The following is a 26,991-nucleotide window of genomic DNA, read 5'->3' on the forward strand; positions in this document are numbered from 1 at the left end:
ATAGATAGATAGATAGATAGATAGATAGATAGATAGAAAAAGGGGGAAAAGATGCCGTGTGCCAGCATTGCCACCTACTGGCTCAAGTTGAACGGTTGGCAGCAGCCAGCAAAGCCCATCAGCCCGTGTCTCAGCTGCAGAGAAATATCTCAGAAACACTACAGGGCATTAAGGAAAGCAGCCAGCAGATAGCACTGGCCATTTTTGTGGGAGAGTGTTGGGAGGATACTTTATTTACTAATACAATCACAGTGTTTTTGTCACATAGCTTCTGTGTGGCTAAATAGGCTTGAAAGTCTTTGGCCTCTGGGAAGAAGGAAGATACCTGAGTAAGATGACAGAGAACAATTAAGGGAGTACCAAGGACAGAACAAGGAACAACTGTTTCCTTGTACAGTACAGGAGTTAGTGACCACCAGACAAAATCAGCTGGAGACTCCCACAAAACAAATGGGAGCAATTAGCCGTACACAGAACATGTGGCAGAGCTACAGCTCTTTTTTAAAAAGTCCAACAGATGATGAAAATATACATGGATAACAAGATGGGTCTCTTCTCATTGGTGGCATGTGGGACATTGAGGGACATGGCCTCAAGTTGTGCCAGGGTAAGGTTAGTTTGGACATCAGGAAAAACTTCCTTACAGAAAGGGTTGTTAAGCAGTGGAATAGGCTCCCCAGGGAGGTGGTTGAATCACCTTCCCTGGATGTGTTTAAAAACCATTTGGATGTGGTGCTCAGGGACATAATTAGTGGAGGATTGTTAGTTAGGGTAGGATGGTTAGGTTGTGGTTGGACTTGATGATCTTTATGGTCTTTTCAAGCCTGAGTAATTCTATGATTCTATGATTATGTCTGGGCAAATGCCCTCCCTTGTCACTCCCACACCCATTAGACTCTGACTGACGAAAGCCCTACTCTGAACACCTACTCCAATGCTCTTACCTATCAAGGCACTATCAGTGAGAAACTATCAGTGAACTCAAGCTAGCCTTGCTGGATAAGCTGGGGGAGGGAGAGCAGTTTGGATTCACAAAAAATAAGAAGGTTCTATTTCACCTCAGTGAGCATAGACTGAATGTATTATTTCCTATGAGGGAATTTGAATTTGCCTCTATCGCCACTAAAAATTTTATGTTTCAATATCCAGGAATAGCTGCGTCCCAATCTTTTCCCCAGAATGTGCCCCAAGAACAGTACAATTTGAGTACAATATTTTGAATGTTTTCCACTGTTTCTGCAAGAAAAAGAACAGTGGTTATCTCCACTTGCATTGAACAGTTTGGGGTTGTTTTCTAGTTTCAGGATTAGTAAAATTAACTGTAGTCTTGAATAGAGAAATTTTCTTTTTCCTCATCTTTGGTTTTTCAGAAAGAGGTTTAGGGTAGAATGTCTGTCTGGCTAAAAAATGTCTGGGAGCTCAGAGCACAGAAACTGTCTCCTGCTCTCCCCCTCCAGTGGTCAGTGAGCAAAGAGCAGGATGTTCCCAGGGCCTGAGGAGAGCTTTGCCTTCTCTGTGGGATGAATTAACAGACTTAAATCCAAGGAAGTTGGGATATGCTTGCACCCACTACAACTAATTAGCTCAGGAGCAGAAGTGCATTTGTTGCCCATTCCAAACCCATGAAAGTGAAAGTAATTATTACTGAAGGGAAAGCCTGTAGTTCTTGTTGAAGAGACTTAAGAAGACAGATGTGTCACTCACCAGCTTATAGAAAAACTATGTGTAAACTGTTGGGAGAAATAAAAGGTTTGCCAGCCCCAGTCACTGGGTCTCATTGGAATGGCACCTAAGGGGTCACACACAAGGGTGACACTCATCACAGCAGCTCCAGGGCCAGCAAATGGGTGCTGGAGAATTTAATACAAGCACAACCTCGCAGCACAGATAGTTCTTGCGTGGAGACAATCAGATCATCAGAGACAAAACAACACAACTCCTATTCCCCAAAATAAGTTAATAAAATGTGCGCTGCAATCCTGTATTTATCATGTTTATAATACTTTACAGGGTCTGTATGAACCCTCGGGATTCAGTCAGCATGAGACAAAAAGCTACTCTGTGACTGCTGCATTTTTTCAGGCCTTAGAAAGGAAAGCTCTAGGGATTTCAAAAACCCCAGAGCCAGCAGAGATTCCACAGTTGAATTTGTGAAGTGAGACAGCTGACCGAATATAAACCCAATTTTACTTCACAAATGAGAAAGCCATGAGTCTAAGCTTGTTTTTCTCATTGGTGGATGATTAATGATTTTCAAACACTTTAAAAATACGAATAGTGCTTGATCAGAAAAACAAAGGCTTCATCTGACCTAGAAAAGAAACAAAATCTTGCTGCTCAGTTACAAAGCCCAGGTGTGGTCTGGCTGTACTATCCAAACACTCACTGAGAGTTATAATAAGGGTTACCCTGCCAAGTGGGGATATGTGGTACATTTGTCTTTCCAGCAATAGCTCACTGCTGTCATTTTAAAGAAAAGTGGACTCCCCAAAGCATCCTTTTGCATCAGATGTTGCCTGTGTGTGTGAAAGTGCTCCATCCCTCGGAGCAGCAAGATGAGCAATGTATCAAAGAATGACAAATAATCACACAATATGCAGAGAAATAGCTCCCAGGAACATTTACTCAAAGCCAGCAGGGCACTGGCTGTGACCACAGGGCAAGGCAGTCTCTGTTTTGACAGAGACATTGTATGAATTAATCAAGAAAAAATAACTTCAGCAGCATCCAGTCCTGGACTTGGGGCGCTCAAAGGCACGAGTGCTGAGGGGAATTCAGTACATCCCATGTTTAAGGATAAAAGCTTTTTCTGTTGTCTCTATTCTAGCACTGCTAATTTGCTGTTTTGCAGTGAGTCAGTCCTATTTTGCTGAACTAGTAAATTAAAATGTCATCTTGAAAAGAATGTCAGTGGAGACTCAAAAGGACAGAATCACAGAACCACAGAATGGTTAAGTGACAGGACCAGGGGGAATGGTTTCAAACTAAAAAATAAGTTCTTCCTACTGTCTGATCTAAATCTAACCTCTTTTAGTTTAAAACTATTCCCTCAGGTATTGTCACTATCAGACTGCGTAAAAAGTCATTCCCCATCTTTTTTGTAAGTCTTTAAATACTGAAAAGCTCTAATGTGACATTCACCAAATCACAAAATCATGGAGATTGGAAGGGACCTCTGGAGATCATCTAGTCCAATATCGCTGCTAAAGAAGGTTCATGAAATCCACGATTTTACTGTGGGTGCATTCTAAACTCATCCTTCATATCATTGATGATGATGATAAATAGGAATAGATCCGATATTGGTCCCTGTGTTACAGGCCTCCAACTAGACTTTGCACCACTGACCACTACCCTCTGGGTCCAACTATTGAGCCATTATTGATTCACTTCACTATCTGCTCATATAGCAAGTACTTCAACAGTTTTTCTGGGAGGATGTTTTGGGCAATAGTGTCAAAGGCCTTACTGAAGTCCAGGAAGATGATAATCTACTGCTCTTCACCTATTCATCAGGCTGGTGATTTCATTACAGAAGCTTAAGAAGATGGTCAGACATGATTTCCCCTTGGTGAATGAATGCTGGCTAATCTGGATGATTTTTTTCTCTTCCGTATACCTAGGAATGGTTTCCATGATGAAAATTCCATCCCCTTCTCAGGGATGAAGGACAGGCTGTCTGACTTGTAGTTCCCTGGATCCTCCTTCTAGTCATTTTTCACCTTGCTTTTCTCTAGTCTTCAGGTAAAGATTATAGAATGACCTTGCAATCACATCTGCCAGCTTCCTCAGGACTCATGGGTGCGTCTCATCACAGCCCACAGACTTGTGGATGTCCAGTCTGCTCAAGTATTCCCTGACCTGCTCTTTTCTTTCAAAGGCACATCCTCCCTGCTCCAGCCATTTAGCTTGGGCTCTGGGATTCCCAAAGGCCAGTCTTACTAATAAAGTCTGGAGCAAAGAAGGCATTCACTTCCTTAGACCTTTCTACTTTCTTGGGTAACTAAGTCTCTCCTTCTCTTCAAGAGAGGGCCCACATTTTTGTAGTCTTCATTCTGTAATTGAGGTGCTTTGCAGAAGCCCTTCTTTATGCCCATTGTATCCCTGAACATACTAAATTCTGTCTGAGCTCTAGCCTAATAGCTTGATCCCTGGCTGCTTGGACAATGTCTCTGTATTCCTCCTATATTACTAGTCCTTGCTTTCACTCTCTGCTTCCTTCTTCTGTTCCTTCTTGTGTTTGAGTTTGGCCAGAAGCTTCTTGATCATCTGTGCAGGCCTTCTGGCACTTATGCCTGTCTTATTTTTTTGTTGGGATGCATCACTCCTGAGCTAGAAGGAAGAGATCCTTGAGTACTGACGAGCCCCTTGGGCCTCTCATCCCTCTCAGGCTTTTGCCTGTGACATTCGCTGCATACACTCCAAAGTTTTATATTATGTTACAAGATTAAGATGTCTGTGTTTTCCAGCTAAGAGAGAAAAAAAATGAAAGGGCTAAAAATTGGAAAAGAAACTGGGTACCTTTTCAACTAAACTGCAGAACAAAAACCAAGTTGTGGTATGTGGCTGGTCCACCTAGTAACTGCTGGAGAACCAAAGCAATGTTACAACTAGTATCAACCACCTTTAAATAAACCAAAGTAGGAGTTTCTCATTTAAATTAGTTGTCTTCTTTTATGAAGGTGTTAACTTAGTTCAATAATTCTCATATGGAGCTGAAACAGCACCTTATAAAGCAAATTGCTAGCACTGTCATCTCTCTTTAAGCTGGTCTCTGTGGGCATACCTGGTGACACATCATAAGAAGAGGGAATTACTGCCCTCCCGTTCTTCTCCAGACCTACAGTGTACACACTCAGTGCTGGCACACGGATGTCAGGTTGCAGAGAGATTTCCACATTTTTTTTATTCTGCAGATTTTTTATTCTACAGTAAATAATTCTTCAGTTGTGTAGGCACACACAAGGCACCCTGATCATTACATGTGCCTCTTGCCTATGAGACAGAAGAAACAATCTGATGTAAGTCACTAAAAAATGTGAACTGAAGGTGGTGACTATCTCAAGTTACATCTTTTCCTGCTCTGTGAAATCTCATACTGCTATTCAGTAACCCTTAAATGAGTAAAAAAATAATTGCAAGTGTCAAATTCAAACATCAGCAAAGGGCAAGATTTGAAAAGTGTCTGCGTCTTAGACTCAACTTTATACATGTCTATTTAAGAAAAGCACTCTCTATGCTACTAGCCTGTAGACAGCATCATAAATAATCAGTGTTCAGTCCAAAGATCCACAGTATCAGGCAGTATTCATTTTATCATTTTTAAAAAATGAAAGAAAATCGAAACGGAATATAAACCATTTATTTTTTTAACTAATATCCCATACAATTCTGTGTTGATAGCCATTTAACTGCCAGCAAAATAATAGCAAAAAATCTGATAAAATATATTCATACAGTCTTTCAAATCCTGCATTATATTTGATTTCAAATACAGAAACATCCAAACTTCATCTGTATTTAGCTTATTTGGTTTGCATCTTGTACAGCTTTTACAGCTTATAACTGCATAAGTGCTGATGTATAAAGATGTAATTTGCCAGTGTTGATCATGATTTATATTAAATAAGCAAATCTACTGAGATGATACAAACTGAGCAAACAGAATTCATCCTAATTATACATGATCTGAGGGATTCAAGGAAGCAAAGTTAAGGTATGAAATTTCCAGATGAAAAGCAATCTAGAAGCAATGCCCTCACCATCTTCTCTGATCAATTTTATCCTGCTATTAACATTACTCAGATAAAGTAATAAAATAAGATGCTTAAAGGTAACTGATCTAACTAGTAGGAAAAAAAAAATAGTTATTGATCTAAAATGTAATAAAAGGGATTTTCAGCTTTCAGATGTGTCACCAATGCAGGGATTCTTCACGCTTAACACTAATCTTCAAAAAGTTAAGCACTGGGTTAGCTGTCTGTTCCCTGCCTGTTCAACGGAGATTCAGCTTATGCAAGATATTGGCTTTAGAAGGATCCATCCATAATAAACAACTTTTTTTTTTCAGAATATAAAAACAAATGTCGATTTTTCTCCTTCAATAAGAGGGAAAGAATAGAGATGGACATCTTAAAGTAGCCAGTGAATGTTTATATAGTTCAAATAATGTGTGATGAACTGAGTCAGGTCAGTGAAGATTTCTAGAGGTCCGTGTCCCATAACAAGGGAATTCAAGGACCTATCTGTGCTTGTCATTTTGTCCCATTAGGGCACGATTTAGTGTCCACAGACCAACAGAACTTCTTTCTGTGTCTGATCAGCACAAAAATTAACCTCTCGTATCAGACACGTGCATCCAGCAGTTGTGTTTTCCAACTTTGCAAGTAGGTTGAGTTCCTTTTCCTTACTCTTATGGTGGTGTGGATACAGCCCTCACAAATGGCAGCACTAAGCCTGTTTGCTGAAAAAACGAGCTATCCTTAAACGTACACAAAGTGCTGCTCATGCTGTGCTGAGATATGTGCTTTCTTTGTAAGGTTTTGTCAGCCGTGAGCCCTCTGAAACTGTGCCAGGATTCAGAGAATCAAGAGGTCTATCTCAAAAGATGGTGCTCATTTCCTGCCCCTTCTAGGAGGCTCTTGAGACACATTTCTATGCTCTAAAGTACAGCCATGCAGAATAGCTCCTTTTCAAGTCACTGTTTGGCTGGGGGTGATGCTGAGGACTCAGCAAGTTAGTTGTTCCCATGTTTCTCAGACCCAGGGCTTTACCAGGGACCAGTAGCTATCACAAATCAACACTTCACGTGTTGGTAACAGTGCTGGTGAGAAATTTTTCTTCATCAAACCTTGCTGTGCTATTAAGGCACCATTTTATACTTGAAAGGCTTAAACATGAAGAAGAAAACGTTTCAGCTCTTCAGGAAGGAGAAGGCCAGTTATTTTCTGATGCTGCTTGTGTCCAAAGCACCTCCTGATGCACAAGCGGCAGAGCTGCATCAAGGACAGCGGCCCTGGAGAGAGACAGGAGACATGTTACACATATGGCCTTATCTCCCCAAGGCCCACCACAGACATGCAGCCCCAGCACACTTGGTAGTGGAATGCCATGCCTATATCCACCAAAGGATGTCAACCCACCATTCGGTTAAAGCCTCTTCACTATCATTATTCACTCATAATAAGCATTAACAGAATAATTCCTTCCCTTTTTAACTTCCACAGGTGTTAAACAGCTTGTGTTGTTTGTGAAGGGATGATTGATGCTTCCTTCAAAGGCTTCCCCCCACAGACTTTCATTGAGATCCAGGATTCCAGCCCACTGTTTGAAACTTATTTCATAACAGAGACAAACACATAGCAAAAGAAATGCTACATAATCCTTATTTAAGCCTTCCTGATTAACCAGTTCCATGCTGATAAATACAATCCATGCTGAAGAATCTAGTGCTATTTTCAACCCCTTTATTTAAGTATAATGACATTAAGGGCTTATTCGGGAGGCTTATCCTTTTCATGAAAGGGTAGATACTGTGCAGTGCTTTTGATGGCAGCACCCGTCACTACTCAGATCTCAACCTACCACTTGTACAGCCCTGTGCTGCGTATGAGGTTGACCAGCACTGACAGCAGTGAGGGACTTCCAGGGGAAAAGGAGATGTGAAGGGCAGATCACAGAATCATAGAATGGCTTTGGTTGGAAGGAACTTTAAAGAGCATTAAGCTTCAACCCCCCTACCATGGGCAGGCTTGCAAATGCAAGCAAGCAGTGAGAACAAATGAAGGGTTGGTTATCATGCATGTGGAGGAGATGATAAGAAAATGTAGAAAGCAAGAGGGAGATGGGAGGGGACAGCGATGGTACCAGCAGTCATGAGTGAGTGGATAAGATAGTGTAACCAGAGAAGCTGAGGTGGAGAAATGAAGTGTGGTGAGGAGAGAATGCAGACTACAGCACAAAAAGCAGGTGCAAGCAGGCTCTTCACAACCATTCAGAAACCATATATGGGTTGTTAGCAAGCCCTTTGCTGCACATGTTGGACCCTGCTGCAATGCCAGCATGGCAGGTGGTGGTGTGCACAGGGAGAGGGGTGCAATATTTGTGTGCTGGACCTATGAGGCCTTCCGGGAACTACGAGGTCTGTGATGAGCTATGGGGCCCATGAGGAGCTATGGGGTCCATGAGGAGATTCTGATCCCTGCAAAATCAGAGGATGCAATGTGCACACCCCTCTCCTGGGTCGCAACCATTCAACAGCCCCAGGAGTCAGACATCATCTGCCCATCAGATACCACCCTACTCAGGAAAAGACATGTTGGAGAACATCAGAAAAACACCAGTCAGCTGCAAAATACCCTGCAGGCATTCATCATTTCTAACTTGAATTGCTGAATTTTGCTTAGAAAAGATCCTTTTTTGCCCAAGCCCTTAGCTCAGCCATGGCAGTTTTCATGACAGCTCCATAGGGTTTCCCTGGGATGTTTTTTTATCTCAAATAAGCAGGACACATGTGGTGCCTTAGGAGTCACAAGGCTCATGCAGCAAGGATTTGAGTTTGAAAAGATCACCACTTCATGCATCATACATTGGGCTGGGAAACCAGATGTCTGCTGCACATACATAATACGCACAGCACAGCTGTTTCCACGTTATTATTTTCATATTACATTTCCACGAAGGGCCTGATTCATCACTTTATTATTCCACCTTTACCTTGCTGTAAATCTGTTTATGACAATAACCATGTCTACACCTAGTAGAATTGTGGGTCAGTGATTTGCTTAAAATAATGAAAATCCAGATTATTTATTACTTTGTGTGGCTTACTGACTGAATGAGAGCACCTAAAGAACACAAGAACTCCAACACTAAAGAATTTATTCTAATTTCCCTCAAGAATAGTAAGTAAAATGCATCTCCCTCATTCATTAAAGTATTTGTAACCAGTCAAACAACATAGACCTGGAACAATTTTATTTGCATGTTCTAAATAAGCACTTCCTAAGGTTTAACCCTACAGCTTGATACTTTTAGAGTACACAATACATAACATTGGCCTTCCAAGAAAATCTAGTGTATATAGAATCATAGAATCACCAAGGTTGGAAAAGACCTAAAAGATCACCCAGTCCAACCGTTCACCTATTCCCAATAGCTCCTACTAAACCATGTATATATACACGTATTCATTATATCATTCTTCTGTAGTTTTCCTTAATTCCTACAAAACAATGAATATAGTCTCATTTTAAAGATGATTTTGCACCTACACAAGGTTTTGTCCCCAGAATAAAAGTAAATACCTATCAACTAGAAGATCACTGTTATAATTTCTAATGTATGCAGTATTTGGCATGTGTCTAAAAGCTGGCACACCGTAAAAATTGAGGATCCTAGTCCTAGTGTTCATCAGATAAACACAATTCTTATCAGAGTTGATTTTCTATTCACATTTGTTGGCATGTTCCAGACAACATTTCTGGCTTTATTCCCATCCCAGAGTCATGAGAATTTTTTTACCCTGAGCTCTGTGTTGCATCACACTGAAAGCTCAATATGGTTTCTCCCTGATGCAGTGTTCATAGACCTGTTGGTCAAAAGATGGGTAGTCATCACTGTTATCACCAATATACTCTGACACAGAAGGAGACAGTGTCCTAATACCAGCAAATTCAGGTAGCCTTTCTTATTCTGTTTTGTAGAACTACAAGTACAGAATACTACAGCCTTGTGCAGCACTTTGTATGTTTTTTCCCTACAGCATCCCACATGAAGGAAAAAAACAAGTGCTAAGAGACACCTTCTTTCTGCAAGAACAGTCGACCCAAAGGGCTGCCAGGTGGAACCAGCTCCATCGGCCTTTTGCTTTCAGCATTCTTTGCCCAAATGTCTGCTCCGAAGTCAATCAGCAGCATCACCAGCTCTACACTGCAGCTCCTGGCAGCGGCGTGCAGTGGGGACTCCAGGCCCTTGCCAATGTTCACGTTTGCACCTGAATATGAAGAGATGACAAGGAATAATTTCCACTTCCCGCATTAGCTGCAATTTCTCTGAGCAATCCATAAATACTGTAGCATTCCCCTAGAGGTGGATTCCTGTCCTTTAGGTCTTGGTCCCACAATTTGCTTACGGACTACTTGTACTGGCTGTGAAGCAGTGAAGTTGTGAAAATGATCCCAAAGGATCATTGCACAAAGGAAGTCTTTCACACACAGCCCAGCCCACAGACTTCTTGAAGTCTCACGAAAGAGTAGTTCCACCTATCGATCTAATTTGCTCCCTATCCCAACTCACCATTCCTTTAAAATGCATGCAAGGTTTCACTCTGCTCCATAACAGAGGCTTAAGCTGATTTCCAGGTGCTGAGTTACGAAGCCTGCTCAGGAAAAAAAATGTGAGGATGGAAAAGTTTTGAGGCCCTTAATAGTGGAGAATATAAGCACTCTCTGATCCCCAAGTGCTCCTCAGTCTGTTATCCTGAGCTAATGCCTCACAAAACGTGTGAACTGCAGAACCAATTCATAACTATAACATTTTTGAAGCACATTTTCTTTCCTACAAACAGGAGGCAGCAAAGACAAAAGGCAAAGAACAGAAAATAATAGGCAAAAGTGAATTATTAATCTATATTTGATTTATTTAGGAAAAGATCATAGTGCTAAATCATGCATAATGTCATCTAAATGTGTCTTTTTTTCAAAGGAGTTTTGTCGGCTCACCATTTCCATATGAGCTATGTGCTATATTTTGTTATGCAGCCCCTCTTTATTAGAAGAGATGCACTGCCATAGGTAAGAAATGGCCTTGCGTAGTTATCCAGGTGGTTGGATTTGTAGTTAGATTTATCTGAGGAAAAGCATACAGTGCTAAATGTTTTTACTCCATGTTGGAAATGTTTCACACATTTTATGAACTTTGTAAGAATTTGCAAAAGAGGTATGTAAGTATAAAAGTATGTATATAAAAGTATATATGTAAGTATAAAAGAAGTATATAAGTTTAGTCATTTCTGTTGAGTAAAGAGGATGGAAGAAAAAACAAAGTATCTTGCTACTCTCTTCAAATAGTTACAGAAGCACAAATACATGGACACTGGAGAGGATGGTGCTGGGCACCACCAGCAGCATGAAATCCAGGAAGATACAACTCCCATCACTTTGTTGGGAGTTGTAAAGCTCATTTCCTGGTCAAGAAGGTCCTGTTTACCCTGCTCCCCTCTTTAGCACAGAACTGCCATTGAGACAAAAACTTCTCCAGATCCCAAAGTAGGAATTTCTCCAAATCTTTGCTGAAAAGACAAACATTACAGGGAAGTAAAATACACCATCCTTTATTTTTCCTTTTACCTGACTCAAGTAGCTTTCTGGCACAGTCCACTTGTTGGTTCTCACAAGCTACATAAAGCGGAGTACCCAGATGGTTGACGTTGTGATCTATGTTCACCCCATGGGATGTGAGGAGCTCAACACACTGCACATGGCCTAAAAGGGGTAAAGGGAGAGTCAACTCGCAGAGATCAGGCATTTTGCAATAGTCCAAATTCTCTGATGCAGAAGTGTGATTTGGCAAAGATTCATTGCTTTGTCAAGCGGTGACTGTAATACATGGATCCACTATCCTTACTCCAGTGTTTTCAATCAGAAAAACAGGAACTGCAAATCCAGTTTGAAAATATGCTAAAGCCCCTACATTATATCCAACTCATTACAGATATCTACTGAAGATGAGATGAATCATGCTGGATTTCTCTTCTTTTGAAGACGACCAGACAACTCTTGAATCTCTATGTAAGAGGCAGCTGGTTTGGACAGTGCATCCCCTTCCAGGGGTCACCACATGAACCCAGAGGCCCTGAGAGCAGCAATAAGTGGCCCTTGGTGAGCACGAGGGGTGGGAGCAAGTGCAACACTTGTGATGAGAGTAAGAAGGAAGGAACAATTCCTAGCCTAAATCATGAAGATCTTCTTTACCTCTCTCTTTCACTTCCCCAAACTTCTAGCAAGTTACAAAACAGTGCTGACACCCATGAGGTTACCTCTCTTAGCAGCTTCATGGATGGGGGATGCCAAGTCACAGGGCGGGTGCAGGTTGGCCCCATGTTGCAGCAGTAAATTCAAACAAGCCACACTGCCACTGACACATGCACTGAACAAAGGAGTGTGCCAGTCAACAGTAACCCCATTCACCTGGGAGAAGAATAAAAACAACACTGGAACAGGTTGCCCAGAGAAGTTGTGGATGTCCCATCACTGTAAGTGTTCAAGGCCAGGTTGGATGATACTTTTGGCAACTTGGTCTGATGGGAAGCATCCCAGATCACAGCAGGGGGGTTGGAACTAAATCATCTATGATCTAGCATTAAATTTTCATAATAAAATGTTAACACTGGAGACAGTATCTTGTCCATGATGCACTTACCTTAGCACCATGCTTTAATAGGAAATTGGCACAAGCAGCATGACCACCTAAGCAGGCTTCGTGGAGAGGAGACACATGGTCTGCAGTAATAAGATTAACATCACTCCCCTGATGAAAGAAAATAACATTACAGCCAACTACAAAACAAACAAACAACAACAGCAACAACCCACCACTCTTCCTAACAATCCTTGAAGACTGATTTAATCACAACTTTCTCAACTGCTTGGAGTTACTAGGTAAGCAATGAAAGAGTCTGTGGTGCTTCAACTGGAACAGACACTGGAACATCATATCAGAGGTCATGCCTTTTACACATCACTAATCAATACAGACAGCTGTGGTCAACGAACTGTCCAACGGAACAATGCAGACATCCTTCTAGGCATTCTGCTTTATTTTACTTCAACTACATCTAACAAACTAACTCCACTAACAGCTAACAAACTCTGAAATAAACAAGATTAGAGCTCACAACATGGCATGCCTGCCTCTTGTTTACATGTCTGCTCGTGTCTTTGTCCTCCAGTCTGTGACTGCTTGAATGGAACAAACTCAGAAGTACTTTTGACATATATATTTGATATACTTTCTCTGATTATGGCACCTTTTGAAGAAAAGTTGGCTTCTTCGTTAGGAACCATGGAATTGACTGTACTACAGGATCTTTTCTATCAGTCTTCATGATCCAAAAGGTTCAAGTGGAAGAGTTTCCAATCATTACTCTCTTTCCTCCACTGGCTAAATCCACTAATTTTGAGGGAACAGAGCAGTGAGGTTCAGAAATTTCTTCTCCCCAGCTATGCCCTTGTTTGGGAGGAGCAAGGCCTTTAAGCGCTTTAAGCACTTCAAAGAGCACCAGAAACAGATGTCTGGGAGCCTGAATTGAAGCCTCAGCTGGAGTCTTGTCTGTGCCTGGAGCTGCCCCCACCAAAGGCACCAAGTGCTGGTCATGGGCACAGGAGCTGCAGAATGAGCCCTGTGGCTGCCCACAGGAACAGCAGCTGCGGTCTTGTTGTCTACAATCCAAGATGCAGGTCTTCAGTTTAGCATACAGAATTTGTGTAAGGCAAATAAACGTAAAAAAAAATATGTTACACATAGACTTTTGGTCAACGTGACTTTCTCACTCTGGATGTTTCAGAGTAAAACACAGACTGCATTCAGCAACTGAACCCAGTAGAGATCATATTGACTTGGCAGAGCAATACCTGGTTGATGAGCTTCTTCAGAGCAAGCAGACGCCCATGGATAGATGCATCATGTAAAGGAGACCAGTCTGAAACAAAGTCTGCACAAAGAGAAAGACAGAAAAAATGTCTAACATTTCCATGGACTGTTTCATCAGTGTACTTTACTTCAACTGTGTGAACCAGTAATCCTCCTCTAATTTATTACTTGAGCCACCAAGCTTTTCTTGGAGAGGCCGCAGGGAGGGAGTGAAAAAACAGGATGGGTTCACTCTGGGTGTGTTTTGAATTCATCCCATGTTAGTGCTGAGCAGCTGTGTTCCCATTCAGAAGACAAGAGAACGATTTACAGAACACCACCTTGTTCTGACTGAGCTTGTCTCTTGGTTTGAATTATTTCCAGTGCCTTTGTTTTCACAAGCTCATTACGCTTTAACAATTAGCTCAAAAGGAGCATGCTTTGGAAAGGGTACAGCTGCTCAGTCATTCACCCCTGCTCAGAGATGGGCTCGATTCAACAATATGTAACTAGAGACCGTACCAAAGTACAGGGAGACAAATTGTGTTACCTGTTGATTTTGTGTCTCAGTTTTCAGTCTAGTGTCAGCCTCTGCGGTGGTGCATTTTAAATAATAGCTATATTGTTGGCACTGTGGAAGCCATAAAAAGTAAATGTAGATGAAAGCTCAAGGAAATGGTCTGCCTTTTAGCAGATTTTAGTTTTCATGCTTGAACATTTAGTGGAGGAAAGAAAGCACTCAGCTTTAGGTGAAGCAGATTTGGTGAAAAACACTGTATTTCCAGAAAGGTTTTTCTTTAAGGAAGAGACATGATTTCACCCTAAGAACATGTGGACTGCAAGATCTCTTGCTGCTCTGCCTTACTGGGCCAAGGCAAAAGAGCAAGAGCAAGAGGACTTGCAAATGACCCGTTCTCTGATGCTGAAGCAAATGAATCTCCTCAGCAGTATGGGAACACCTACCACGACCCTGAGATCTACTTGTGTCTCAGCACACGATCCCTCCATTTCTCCAAGGGACAGTGCAGGGAATGGGATACCCACTGAGTGGTAGTAAGGACACAAGCCCAGGTCACAAAGGGAGTAATTTTACTCAGATATGTCATAAGGAAAGTATTTCTACAACTATGCTAAAAGTACTCATATTCTAAGTGCCTGTATAAAAAGAAACATATTTTCTCTTACTAGGTCTTATGCAAAAGACTGACATAAGGGCACTATGGCATATGGTTTAGGAAGCAAAAAAAAAAAGGTTTGCATCAGAAACAGAATTCTAACTCTTACTTTGAAGTAATCTTGATATTTCAAAACTGATGTACAGAAAAAATACCACATGCCAAAAATAATTTCTGGAAATGAGTCAGCATAGTTCTGGTTGAATGAAGGAGGTATGGGAGGGAACCTTTATGATTAAATTTGGTAACAAACCTGTTAAGTCATGTAGAGAGCTTTTCTGAAAGATTTATTTGACAGGCAAAAACATTATTTAATGCATTTTACAGGACATACCTTTCCTCAATTTGCTGCTTAATATAAAGGTCTGAGGAAATACTTTACACTTCATTTCCATAGCTGCTATATCTGTTCTTTGTTTTAACACAGTGAAACAAACTAATGCAAAACCGACAGTCCTCCAAATATTAACAGAGGGGCCCTTTAGCATTGCAATTTTATGGCTCAGGGCCACCAGAGAACGCTAATCCCTCTAGGAGAGATTTACCTCCTTCAATATTCATTGCCTCAAAACTCAATGTCTGGTCTATGTTAATAGCCCAGGTACTCCTGGGAAGAAAATAAGCATTTCCAGAGGGCATTTCACCCATCTTTTGCCTGCCTCCTCCTGAGTTCCATAGGCCCTGCACCACAGCTTGTACTTGCAGTAAGTTCATAACCATTCTTTGGCCTTAGCAAGTGGAAAGCAATTTCCAGAAGCTATGGTTCTAGTCTCATGAGGATATGTCATTTGATAATGACAGCAAAACCATGGTACAGTTATTAAAGCACAGTATTATTAACTAACTAAAATAGCTGTGCTTTAAAAGTGATGTGTATCAAATAGTGCTTGTTAAATTACCTTCACCTGTGTAAAATTAAATATCTCATTTTCCAAGGTGCAAAGCTGAAAAGCATCTCTGCTTGTTTGCATTAAACACCTCAGGAATGCCAGGCACAATGCATTGTGTGTACTAAGGTGACTGTCTAACATTTTCCTATGCTTTTTCAGTGACCCTCATTATGCTGTTTTGAGTAGTTCTGTGAGAAGGCCCAAATCAGCAGTGATAAGAGCAAGGGAAAACCAAACCCCACAGGCATCACTAAGCAAAGCTCTTTGATTTTATGAAGCTTTTTATAATGCAGATGGTAGCATACTGGCAGACAAAACTTTGTTTCTCTTATCTTGAACTGAGCTCACCTCTACCAGGCATCCTCTCCAGTAGCTAAACCACATTCCACCATGCTGTCTTTCTTACCCATCCTGCAAGTGTTAACTCTGGTTGTGTATCCAGTGCCATGGTGTTACCAATGCTATTGCCAGATGTTAATGAGTTGCAAGGAAACGTTTACAAGATCTAGACTGAAGAACAAGTTTTCTGAGCAGTGCTTGATCTCTTTTTGGTCAAATACCTAGCATTTTGTATGAACTACCATGATGTTATACTATCGTGTAATTGCTTTGGTGACAAAGAGGGAGGTGCATGGTCTGCTCTATCCACATGCAGCCCTTATCCATCCAACTCAGTGTTTCCTTGAGGAAAAAGCAAGTTGCCATTAAGACTCCAAACCAGACCATAGTCATCTGTGGAATGATGATTAACTTCTAATTTCATGAATTTGTAACAGTGAATTAGAAGACTGACCAGCAAAAACGTCAAAGATAAGGGTCACTGGAAAATAAAAGGTGTATATGCAAGGATGTCCTAACCCACTTGGGCATCCTGTAGTAGGCAGGACTGGGTCCTTTATCCTAAAAAGAAGTGGAGGCCTAAGATAGCTTTAAGATCATCTTGGGTACATTGTGAATAGAGGGTGAAAGGTTCTGCTGACTGCATGGCACAGTAGATAGAATATCAGTAATATAAATTATCACTATTATTGCCATATACAGGCATCTGATTAAAGCCTAAATAAATGTCAATGCTAACTAGCCCTAGACTTCTTAAATTCTCAAATAGTGACATTTGAGAAAGTTCTTAAAATACTTGGCCATCACAGCAGTACACGTAGAGAAAGTCCAGTGTACACAGTTGGCACAGTTGCATTCACTGCATGTACTGCCACAGCAATGCAAATTTCTGCTTCCCGAAAATATGTACAATTGCTTTCTCATGGAGAAATTAGCCTGTTAATCCATATTTGAAATTTCCCTGCACCTTGATCCACAAGCAACCTCTGTCAACCCTCATGGCTTTCAGCATCCAAAAGCCGCTGTTTTTTTATGGCATAGGGCCATCCAGCTCCCCTTTCACTGCTGAAACTGCAGCCAACCCAGAGGTTACATGAAACCTCTGGTCCTACTCGATTGCACTGCATCCACCTGGGCCCTTGAATTCTGGCAGGGCAGCTACAGAGGGAGCCTTATACCAGTAAGTGCACGAACAACCAAGCTTTGACTGCTGCCTGTGGATGTGCTTGCAGCACGTTTCTAGAAGAGCATTCATTCTGTGGTGGAGGCTGAAAGCATATTTTTCCAGTCTCTGGTCAAGAGGAGGGTGTCAGTCACTCAGTTAACCCCCTGGGTTGCTTTCATTTCATGGTAACCTCACACAGTGCAGCTCACAAGGGTCTCTACAATTCTTTCAGCTGAGGCATGCTCTTGCATACACATTTACATATACATGGCATACTATGACATGACATACTATGGCATTATGTATAACAATACTATGAATGATTTTTCATATTTGAAGGCTTTCACCTAATACTTGTGATATATGTAGCCAAAAACATTCCTGTTGCAAACCATCAGCAGAGCTTATTGACAGGCAGACGAAAAAAGAACATGATGAGCTCCAGCACCCAACAGACCAAGCCACCCATGCTGCCTGTAGGTTCCCTCCCTCCCAGACTCCATTTTGGCAGAACTGATCTCCCATGTGAACTGGGTTTGGTTAGCACTGTGTTATGACATTGCCATCCCTCCCCTCCCACCCTAGACTCAGTGCTCAGTGCACACACACACACAAAGGAGGAGCAGCAAGCAACACAGCCAACATACTGATCATCTTTATGCTGTAGTTTGCCTCTGTTTATTTTTCAGTGTCCTATGTGGTAAGAATGGAAGTGTTCTCAATAGCCCTGGAAAAGAGGAAGGACACTGTGAAGTCGTATTATCTTAATTTCCCTCCATGATCCCACTTCACTGACCATGAACTGAAGGAATGGTGTCTCAGGAATGGGGGTGCAGGGAACATTACAAGCTAAGCTGCTGTGTAAAGATAAATTCTTTGTCCTTGGTCGGTCACCATGCCATATTTTCAATGGCTCTGGGCCAGCCAACAGAGCAACAATCAGAGTGAGGCCATTTATTTGAATAACTTCACCACTGACCACAACAGCTTTGGTCACAGCTGATCATAGTGCCGTAGCCATTGTGGAAGAACCTGCATGGGTGAATGGCTGGGCTTGGGCAAAGGCATTTGGGCTTGCTGGCTGGAAAGAATAAGGAAATTAAAGAGGAAGGAAAAAAAAAAGAAGAAGAAGAAGAAGAAAAAAAGGAAAAATAGATAAAAGAATTAAAAAAAAAAAAAAAAGTAAAACCAGATAAAAGAAAAGAAAAAAGGAGAAATAGAAAGCAGATAAAAACCAGGAGGTAAAGGAGGGAAGGAAGGAGAAAGGAAAGGGGAAAAAAAAAAAAAAAAAAAAAAAAAAAGAGGAAGGAAAGAGAAAGAAAAGAGGAACTGAGCCAACACTGAGCGGGCACCAATCGAAGTTCAACATGCCACACTGCAATCTCTTTTTTAGTTTGCTGTAGTTCAATTACTGCATTTGTTTATGCTTGCATGAACTGCACTACAAAATCTGACACTTTTTCTGTGATGCACCAGGAAAAAAAAGAAAAAAAAAATAACAACCATAAGAGAAATCAGTATCGAGCATGGACAACTTACTAAAATCCCTTTTGAAGAGCAAGAGCACGGGGACGTGGCTGCGGATCTGCACTGAAGTGTAACTTCTATAGAAGTGTGCCTTTGCAGCCTGACCCTGCCCGCTGCCGGCAGTCGTGAGGGCAGAGGCAGGAGCCTTACTCACCCCTCATCAGCACCTCTGATGGAGTCGTTGCAGGCACCTGGCCTCCTGCTCCTTGCGACTTGCTGCCGTTTTGATTCATTCCCTCCTCATCCATTTCAGCCCCGTCTGTCCAGTGTCTGTTTTCTCACTTCACAGTCACTCGAAGGAGTTCAAATTCCATCGTTCACTACGAGCCCCCGCGTGCAGGAGCGATCTGCCCAGCAGATAAGCGCTAGAGAACCGGCCGCAGGCTGAGACTGGTGCTGCACCGCTTTGTGCAGAAACTTAAGTACCTAGGCTGGAGTTAGGGAAACACCTCCCTGGCCGTGCTGGTAAACAGCCAGTGATCAGGCAGACCACACTGCACGAAGCGAGAGATGTGCCTGATGTCATATCCTCCCCAACCCCGCGCCCAATCGGGGAGCCGGCCGGCTGTTTTTATCAGGAAGGAAATTCTGGGTTTGCCAAAAAAAAAGAAAAAAAGAAAAAGAAAAAAAAAAAAAGGGGGGGGGGGTGGGGGAGAGAGAGAGAAAGAGCCAGTTCAACTAGTTGAGCAAACTCTGCCTGCGGGGGATTTGCAAAGAAAACTCAGGGAGACACCGGTGCGATCCGCACCACTCCCAGGCGAGCGGTTTGCAGGCACCGTACTGGGCTTTCTTCTCCCTCAGCAGTGCCCCGTGTGAGCCCACCAGCAGCCGGGACCCCCGCAAGGAGTGAGAACCGAATTCCTGCCGCGCGGCGGTGGTCACCACGTGCCGTGCGAATATTGGAACCACATGTTGTTCACCGAGCCACGCTCTCCACTGGAAGCTCCTCATTGTTTCTGTGGCGTGGAAAGCACAGTGCTGAGCGGGCTGATTTCTTCCTCCCCGTTTCAAACGTTTCCCCGGTGCAGTCGCACAAAGGGTTTAATATCCGACCGCTGTCCTTCTATTTTAAACCAATTTCTTGGTCTAAAACCAGAATCACAGAGCTACCCGTCAACAAATGGCAACTGATTTTCCAGAGGACCTCCATTTTATTTCTCTGGGTCTGCATGCATAAATCCTGATCTCATGGATCACCTCTGCTTGCACAGTTTTCTTGTTCAAATGAGTACAACATACAAGTGCAAATTCCTTTTGCTGCCACTGAGTATATGTTCATTTGTGCACAAGTGAAAGTAGGCAGAACTTCTACATGAAAATCTCACTCATGTTGATAAAATTGGTCTAGGAGAGCAGAAATTGCATGTGTGTATCTGAAGATCCAAATTACAAATTAGAGATAGGACAAAGGGGAATGGCTTTAAACTAAAAGAGGGGAGATTTACGATAGATGTTAGGATGAAATTCTTTACCCAGAGGTTGGTGAGGCGCTGGCACAGCTGCCCAGAGAAGCTGTGGTGCCCCATCCCTGGAGGCGCTCCAGGCCAGGTTGGATGGGGCCCTGGGCAGCTGAGCTGGTGGGGGGCAGCCCTGCCCATGGCAGGGGTTGGGGCTGGGTGGGCTTTGAGGTCCCATCCTTTCAATTGAAAAATTCTGTGATACTTTGATAAACCAAATTCTAACTGGGCTAATTCCCTGATCTGAATGTGTACGTTTGGTGGCCCTGCTAGGCAGGGGGGTTGGAACTACATGATCCTTGAGGTCCCTTCCAACCCGGGTGATTCTGTGATTCTGTGATTCTGTAATTCCAAGAAGTAGGACTTCATTTCTAGCACATGCAAGAGATTTTGAATAATTCTGAGGTTTTTATTTAATCTAAAAAAAAAAAAAAAAAGCATTTCTACTTGAAAACTTGAACAGCATGAGCATCATCCACAAGCCCTGTCAGTGGGGAGCCTGTGAAGACAACTTGGGCACATGCTGGTTCACAACTGCCAATGAAACATGAATAAGGAGAAGTCTGTCCCTTCTAGGCTTGTTCCTGCCCAATGCTCTCCTGGCTTCTGAGTCTGGCTTGTAAGTGAATAAGCATAATCTGTGACCTTTAAATTCAACACTAGTAAGGAGCCTACAAGAGTGAATGATCCATTTTAGTCCCCAGTAATACATGGAGAGAGAGACTTGGGTCATTTGACCCTCTGATCTGCTGATCATTTGAATAATATGATATTAGTTGCACATATTTGATCATGATTTCTTGTATTAACCTCTGCATTGAAGGAGGAGCTGCAGTTTGCTGTTTCTTGAAACTGATGCGACCCCAGATACCACCCAGCAGGAATGATGAGCCTGCAACACTCCCCACGGTTGCAGGAAGCTTCTGTCTATTCCTGCCTCCATAATCCTTTATGAAAGAGCCTTCTGAGGTCCCCACAACAAACTGGTCCTGATTCATGTGTATTGGTATTTCATTTTGCAGATAGATGCAGGTCTTATAAAAGAAGCTTCTAGTTTGATCATGCTTGTCTTCTGACAGCACCAAAGAGGCAGAGGCCTGGGCAAAGCCACACTGCAGGATCCAGCTACAATACCCATTCCTCAGAAATGGGTCTCCATTCTGGGCTGTAGGACTACACTCTGAAATGCCATCTTAGGGGCAAGATTTCTCCTTTGGATCATAATATTTCTCCTTTGGACCACCACTCCTATTCCCTGGGCTGTCCTGAAGCCTTTGCTTATACAGGGCATCTTAAGTTCCTGTGATGAATCTCCCTGTCTTTGTTCCAGCCTGGAAATGTCTTACATTACAAAGCACTGCTTGCTACAGAGTTTGATGTCCCCTGAGCCCTGCCTGTCCCCTCCACAATTACTGTCTTGTGCAGCAGTCTTAGTGTGGTTAGGGCAGTGTGAGGATAGTCCAGCAAAAGTCCATAAATATTATTTTTATTCATAAAAATGCAGATTCCTGTCTCTTCATCCTTGTCCTGTGTGGTGTCTCATCACAGGCTCTCTCCAGTGCATACACATCTCAAATAATTTGTGTGTGGCCAGATCTCACCTGCAGAGATTTTCTGTGTCACTTACATTCACAAGAAACAGAAATAGCAGAAACAGTTATGAAGAGTCTAGCTTTAAATTCTGCCACTTGAGTTTGTAGTAGAAACAGAATGACTAAAAGGCTGAATTAGCAATATAGAGAACAGCGTAAAAGACAAAAGAATCTCTGCTTCTCTTCACAATTGCAAAATTGCATTCTTTTCTCTTTGTTGCAGTTTCCCCCTACTGAATGGCCAGCCACGAAATCAGCATGTGAACATGTCCATGGAAATAAATATGAGGCATTACTTATGGAGCAAGCTACATATCCCTAAATTAAGCTGTTTCTGTAGGGTCTACAGAGCCTTGCTGGGCACCAAGGCTATGTAAGAAAGCTTTGACTCATTTAACTACCTCAGTTTCAAATCTTTTTAAGATGTATGTATAAAATTCTCCAACAACAAAGAAACATGTTTCAGTGTCAACCTGAATCTCAAGACAAACAGCACACAACTTCAAATACAGACCTGAAACAGCTTACACAACACAGAGCTTTTAGTCATTATAATGCTGTTTTCCATTTAAATAGCTCTACAGCTCCAAGTTCTACATAAAAAGCCAGCTACAGAAATCACTGCATCATAATTCAAATGCAACATTCTTGCATGCATAAAAGTGCATTGTGAAGCTGAGCATATGACACTCAATATCACTTTTTATGTTTACAGAGTATGTTGTAAACTGAATCTTTTTTTTCTCCTTAAAAGATGCGAGCTGCTGACAGCAAGTCATTTAAGTGTTCTACTGTCCTTATTTCTTCTCCCCCTTGTTAATCAATTTTTAAATTTTCCACATTAATCATCACAGAAAAGACTTTATTCTTGTTTACAATTCTGGGCACGTACAATGAGTTTTTTGTATCATTAAAGCTAATATTTGCTACATCAGTGAAAATGCACTGCTGGTAGGTCTGTCTTGACGTGCAAATTCAGCATTGGTTTCTGAGGATACAAACCGTAGAAATATAGAAGATATTTGGAAAATTGGGCACAAAGCAAGATACTTGTTCAGTTTAGATTCATAGTCAGATATCCTAGCTTTGCTTAAGAGCTACTGAAGATAAATATGCATTTTAAGATCATGATTCATCTGACCTATTTTAGATCTCTGCTTTGAAGGGACATGAACTGAGTCTTGAGAATCAGCCTTCGCTGACTCTGAACAAGAAGCTAATGTGTGTACGTGTGATTAGCCAGAACCCACCTTAGGAGCATGGTTGAATTCATAGCCAACGACAGCCCCGTGTTGTGCAATGCCTGAGCCTCCAAACCTCACCTCTGGAGTACCTACACATCAGAGGGAGGGTTCTGATCCTCCTCTGGCAGATATAGCTGCAGAGGCACAATCTGTTCCTGCCTGCCTCATTCCCCACTTTCAGCATAGGTTACCCACACCCTTAGGGTTGGAAGCCATGACCACAAGCTGAGGTCTGAGTTGTTCAGTATATGATCCATTATATTAGCTCAAAACCCAATAAAAGCAGTTTTCTATTCCAGCCTGTAAACTTGAGCACAGAAACAATAGCATCTGTTACATTCTGTTGCCTCCCCTTCAAGGCATTAATTTCTAGCCAATGTGCAAGGCAAACATCAGAGACAGTCATGTTTTAAATCACAGTAGTTAAATTTGTCCTCAGGGGTACTAAATCACCAGTGTTGTTTGCAGCAGCACCTGAGTTTTCTTTGCAGAGCTGCCGTGAAGTCTCCAAATGGGCACAGGGTGAAGAGGTCCTCCCTTGATGAAATTCATAATATCATTCAGTTCTTGTATCCCTTCTTTTCTTTCCTCTTGCAGAAGCTGTCCTTTTTTCACGTTTGTTTTGAGCATGTCAAGTTTTCATGTTTTCTTCGTCACACCCTCACAGAAACTTCCCTTGGCAAACATCCCATCAGCCTGGTTGAGGACCACACTGACTTCTGCAAGCAGTTTTTATATTATGCAAGCTGGTAGTTTTACTTAATAAGAAAGTCTCAAAAATTACCATCTAAATCAAAGCCAATAAATCCTGAAAGAAGTAGCAAATATGTCTTGGTATCACGAGCACCTGTGTTTGTATTTTAATTCATCGCAGATGTTCGGAAGCACCACAGTATCTCAGAGAGCAGAACAAACTTAGCATGAGTTTGTTGTATCTTCTTTGTGGAAAGGAGGGGATTAGAGCATCCTCCCCACAGAGAGACAAGCAGTAACACTCCACTTTTCACCATCTGGTGCCAAATATCTCTCAGTGAACACCTACGTAAGTTTTTGTGTGCTGCAAAATAAATCTTGGCACTGCTTTCTGAACCGGCTTTAAAACAAGTGCACTACAGACCACGCAAAAAGAATCCAAACTCTGAAAGCTTTTTTTTTTTTCCCCCCAAATCATAGTGATTCCAAGCCATTCCAAGCCAGGATTTTGTTTCGCTTGTCTTGTGGGTTATAACTGTAGATTATCAATCATATCAGCTTATTAGTGTGTTCTCATGAAGCTAGTACACACCGGTAAGCAGACAGTAGGTGTAATTACAGTAAAAACCTCAACATAGCGCTTGAGAGCTGTGTTGGTTTTTTTAACATAGCCTAGTAGAATTTCGCCAACTGCAAGGTGGTCTTGTCCATTAATAAGTTTAAATGCAATCCAAATCCAGGCATAAAGAAGAATTCAGTTTCTTTCTTCCCCTCTTTTCTGTCTTCTGATAATTAATTTTGAAAAACAATGGCAGTTCTGTCACTTGCCATCAAACCTTTTAGGTTCATGAACTTTCTAGTGAACAATAACCATTTCTGAAGAAAGCAAAATAATTCCCAAATACATTCACTTTCAGAGAACAACAATTTCGATTTTAAAAATAATAATGGTGACATGAAAATTTTCCACCACTTCCATGATAAGATTAACAGATGATCATGCTGGAGAAAACCCAAATATAATAAAAGCAAGTTTAATGCCACAGAAGAATTGGTCCTGTTAAGCAGCGCTCATGGTGCCAGGTCCCATTGAGATCCACCCAGGAATATTTCCCAACACAAAGTTTGCCAATCAATATCTCATCTTTCCAAGCCCAAAGGCCCACAGTGGGTCTTATCAAGCCAAGCCAATTTCTATGCCTCCCTCCAGTTTCTCTCTCTTCCCACTATCTATGCAGTACCAGGACACAATAGCAATAAAAGCTGAGGAGTGTCAGCAAAGCAGACGGGAAGGTGACAAGAGCTCATGGGTTGGAGTACCTAATTCAGATGCTCCTCTGCTCTACTGCTTCTCTTCTCCAGCCCTACTGGGGTTAGATGCTCATTGCTCATTAACATATTGCATTGCAATAAGCTCTTCCACCCACAGTCACAGAAAGGCTGCCTTCCAGGACTTGTTGGAGGTTACCTCTAGAAATTTCACCAGTGTGACAGATCTACCCACTCTTCTGCCTCTAATGGGAATGGCCAGCATGCTCCAGCTATTCTCACACAGCCAGCTTCCCAGGGCTTTTCAATGATGCCCCAAAGTTACAGCACCTTGTCACTACTGATAAATGCAATTAATGGACTTTCACAATAAAGACTGTGATCTTTTAATTCTTGTTCTGAACTGAGCCTTCCGTGAGCTTCCAAATACGTCCTGCAGAAATCTACATTACCAATTCAACTGTTTGGACAATAAAGTCAAAGAGGGAAAATGTCTGTAGAACTGTCATGTAATTCTGTTCCTTTCAGCATATTATTAGCATAGCAGGTGATGACATTTTATTCTGGAAAAGGTTATTGACTAATGCTGATTGACAAAGCTGATTTTGTAGAAAGTAGAGTATCCCTTCCAAAGGATTATGAACTGAGTACAGTGACGAATGTACAAGCTTCTCATGGTGACCCATCCAATGTGGCCACTTCATATCTGATGTTGGGGCAGAAGGGAAACATCTCTGGAGACCGATATACAGGGTGCAAAGCTTACCAAGGCTGAAGTTCAAAGGCCGAGGTGTATGGTAGGACCAGCTGGATCTCCCCTTCCCCCATCTTCCACACACAGCAAGCCATAACTGACCTCTTTCAATGCTGATCCTAACCTGCCACTTCACAAAAAGTCTTGGAGTTTATTCCACATCAGGGCTGGTGGCAAAAGAGTACTATCTGTTAAAATATCTCAAGGTTAGCATAAGCCTTTTTAGCTGTTATACCAGAGCCACATCCAAAAATAATAATAATTATATCCCTAATGAGATTTCATGAGCAATGGTAAAAACATATTTGTTCCCAAGCTGCTACAAGCATGAAAAGCCTAGGTACTTATTTTCCACGAACAATGACTGAAAAGCAGACAGGGAAATTTTCAGCAGAGAATGAGTCACATCAGCTCAAAGGCTTTAATGAATGTCAGACAAGCTGCTGTCTGTGGACCCTTGATAGAGCAGCTGTTTGCCTTGCTACCAAGCCTGCCCATAGTGGGTGGATGGGAAATGCTTCGGGGGCAGAACTGGAAAGCTGTAACTTCTAGCCAAAAAAAACAACACCAAGTTCATAATGGAATTTCTTCTATCTAAAGCAACAGCCTATGAGAAACTGCTTTTGGAAACAAACTGGTGTTACTTGGCATTGTTTCTGTGGAAACTTTTCACTGAAGCCTTTACAAACTTTGACCCAAAAATCTGTTCTTTTCTAACTGTAATTATTCAGGACACTGTTCCACAGATATATGCCTTGATGTAGACCTAATAAGACTGAAAGCACTAGTATCAAATTTAATTTATCTTTCTCATTAATTTTAGTTCACTTGGATATTTGGGGTTGACTGGTCCTTGACAGGAATTCAGTGAGAAAAGGCACAAAAATCATGGAAAAAGCCAGAGTCTTTACACATACCTCAAGCTTATGATCATTAATAACCATTTGTTCATTATTGTTGCAGTACAGCATCAGTTGTAAGCAAAGTGTAAAAAGCGAATATTTTTAGCATCTTAGCTCTCAAATAGCTTTCTCTGGGACTTAGGAAGTTCATACACTATTTCTTTCGGAATACAAAGTATAATACAAGTTCCTCACTACCCTAGGTAAAAAAAAAAGTTGGAATTAACGTTAGTGAAGTTGGTAAAGAATGATGTGGGCGTCATAAAATTAGTAAGTCATAAGGCCTGTGGAGCCTTAAATTCTTCCTAAGTGAAAAAAAAGAAACAAAACACACAACACTTTTTACCCACAAAGA

General features: G+C 41.8%; 1 protein-coding gene across 2 annotated transcripts; it reads right to left on the minus strand.

Moving 5' to 3' along the window:
- Positions 1-5,340: 5,340 nt before the first annotated feature.
- Positions 5,341-19,241, minus strand: ASB9 (ankyrin repeat and SOCS box containing 9). Of its 2 annotated transcripts, none has more exons than XM_052674121.1 (7): positions 18,880-19,241; positions 13,632-13,711; positions 12,421-12,528; positions 12,038-12,188; positions 11,349-11,483; positions 9,803-9,994; positions 5,341-7,015 (listed from the first exon to the last, which is right to left on the minus strand). In XM_052674121.1, exons 1-7 carry the CDS (start codon positions 18,971-18,973, stop codon positions 6,891-6,893), a joined length of 885 nt encoding a protein of 294 aa, XP_052530081.1. In that variant the 5' UTR covers positions 18,974-19,241; the 3' UTR covers positions 5,341-6,890. The 2 variants fall into 2 exon arrangements, with proteins under 2 accessions (XP_052530081.1, XP_052530082.1); XM_052674122.1 differs by lacking the exon at positions 18,880-19,241 and adding an exon at positions 16,043-16,164.
- Positions 19,242-26,991: the final 7,750 nt, after the last annotated feature.

The sequence above is a fragment of the Tympanuchus pallidicinctus genome, unplaced genomic scaffold (assembly GCF_026119805.1).
Source record: "Tympanuchus pallidicinctus isolate F22 unplaced genomic scaffold, pur_lepc_1.0 scaffold14, whole genome shotgun sequence".
Taxonomy (NCBI): Eukaryota; Metazoa; Chordata; class Aves; order Galliformes; family Phasianidae; genus Tympanuchus; species Tympanuchus pallidicinctus.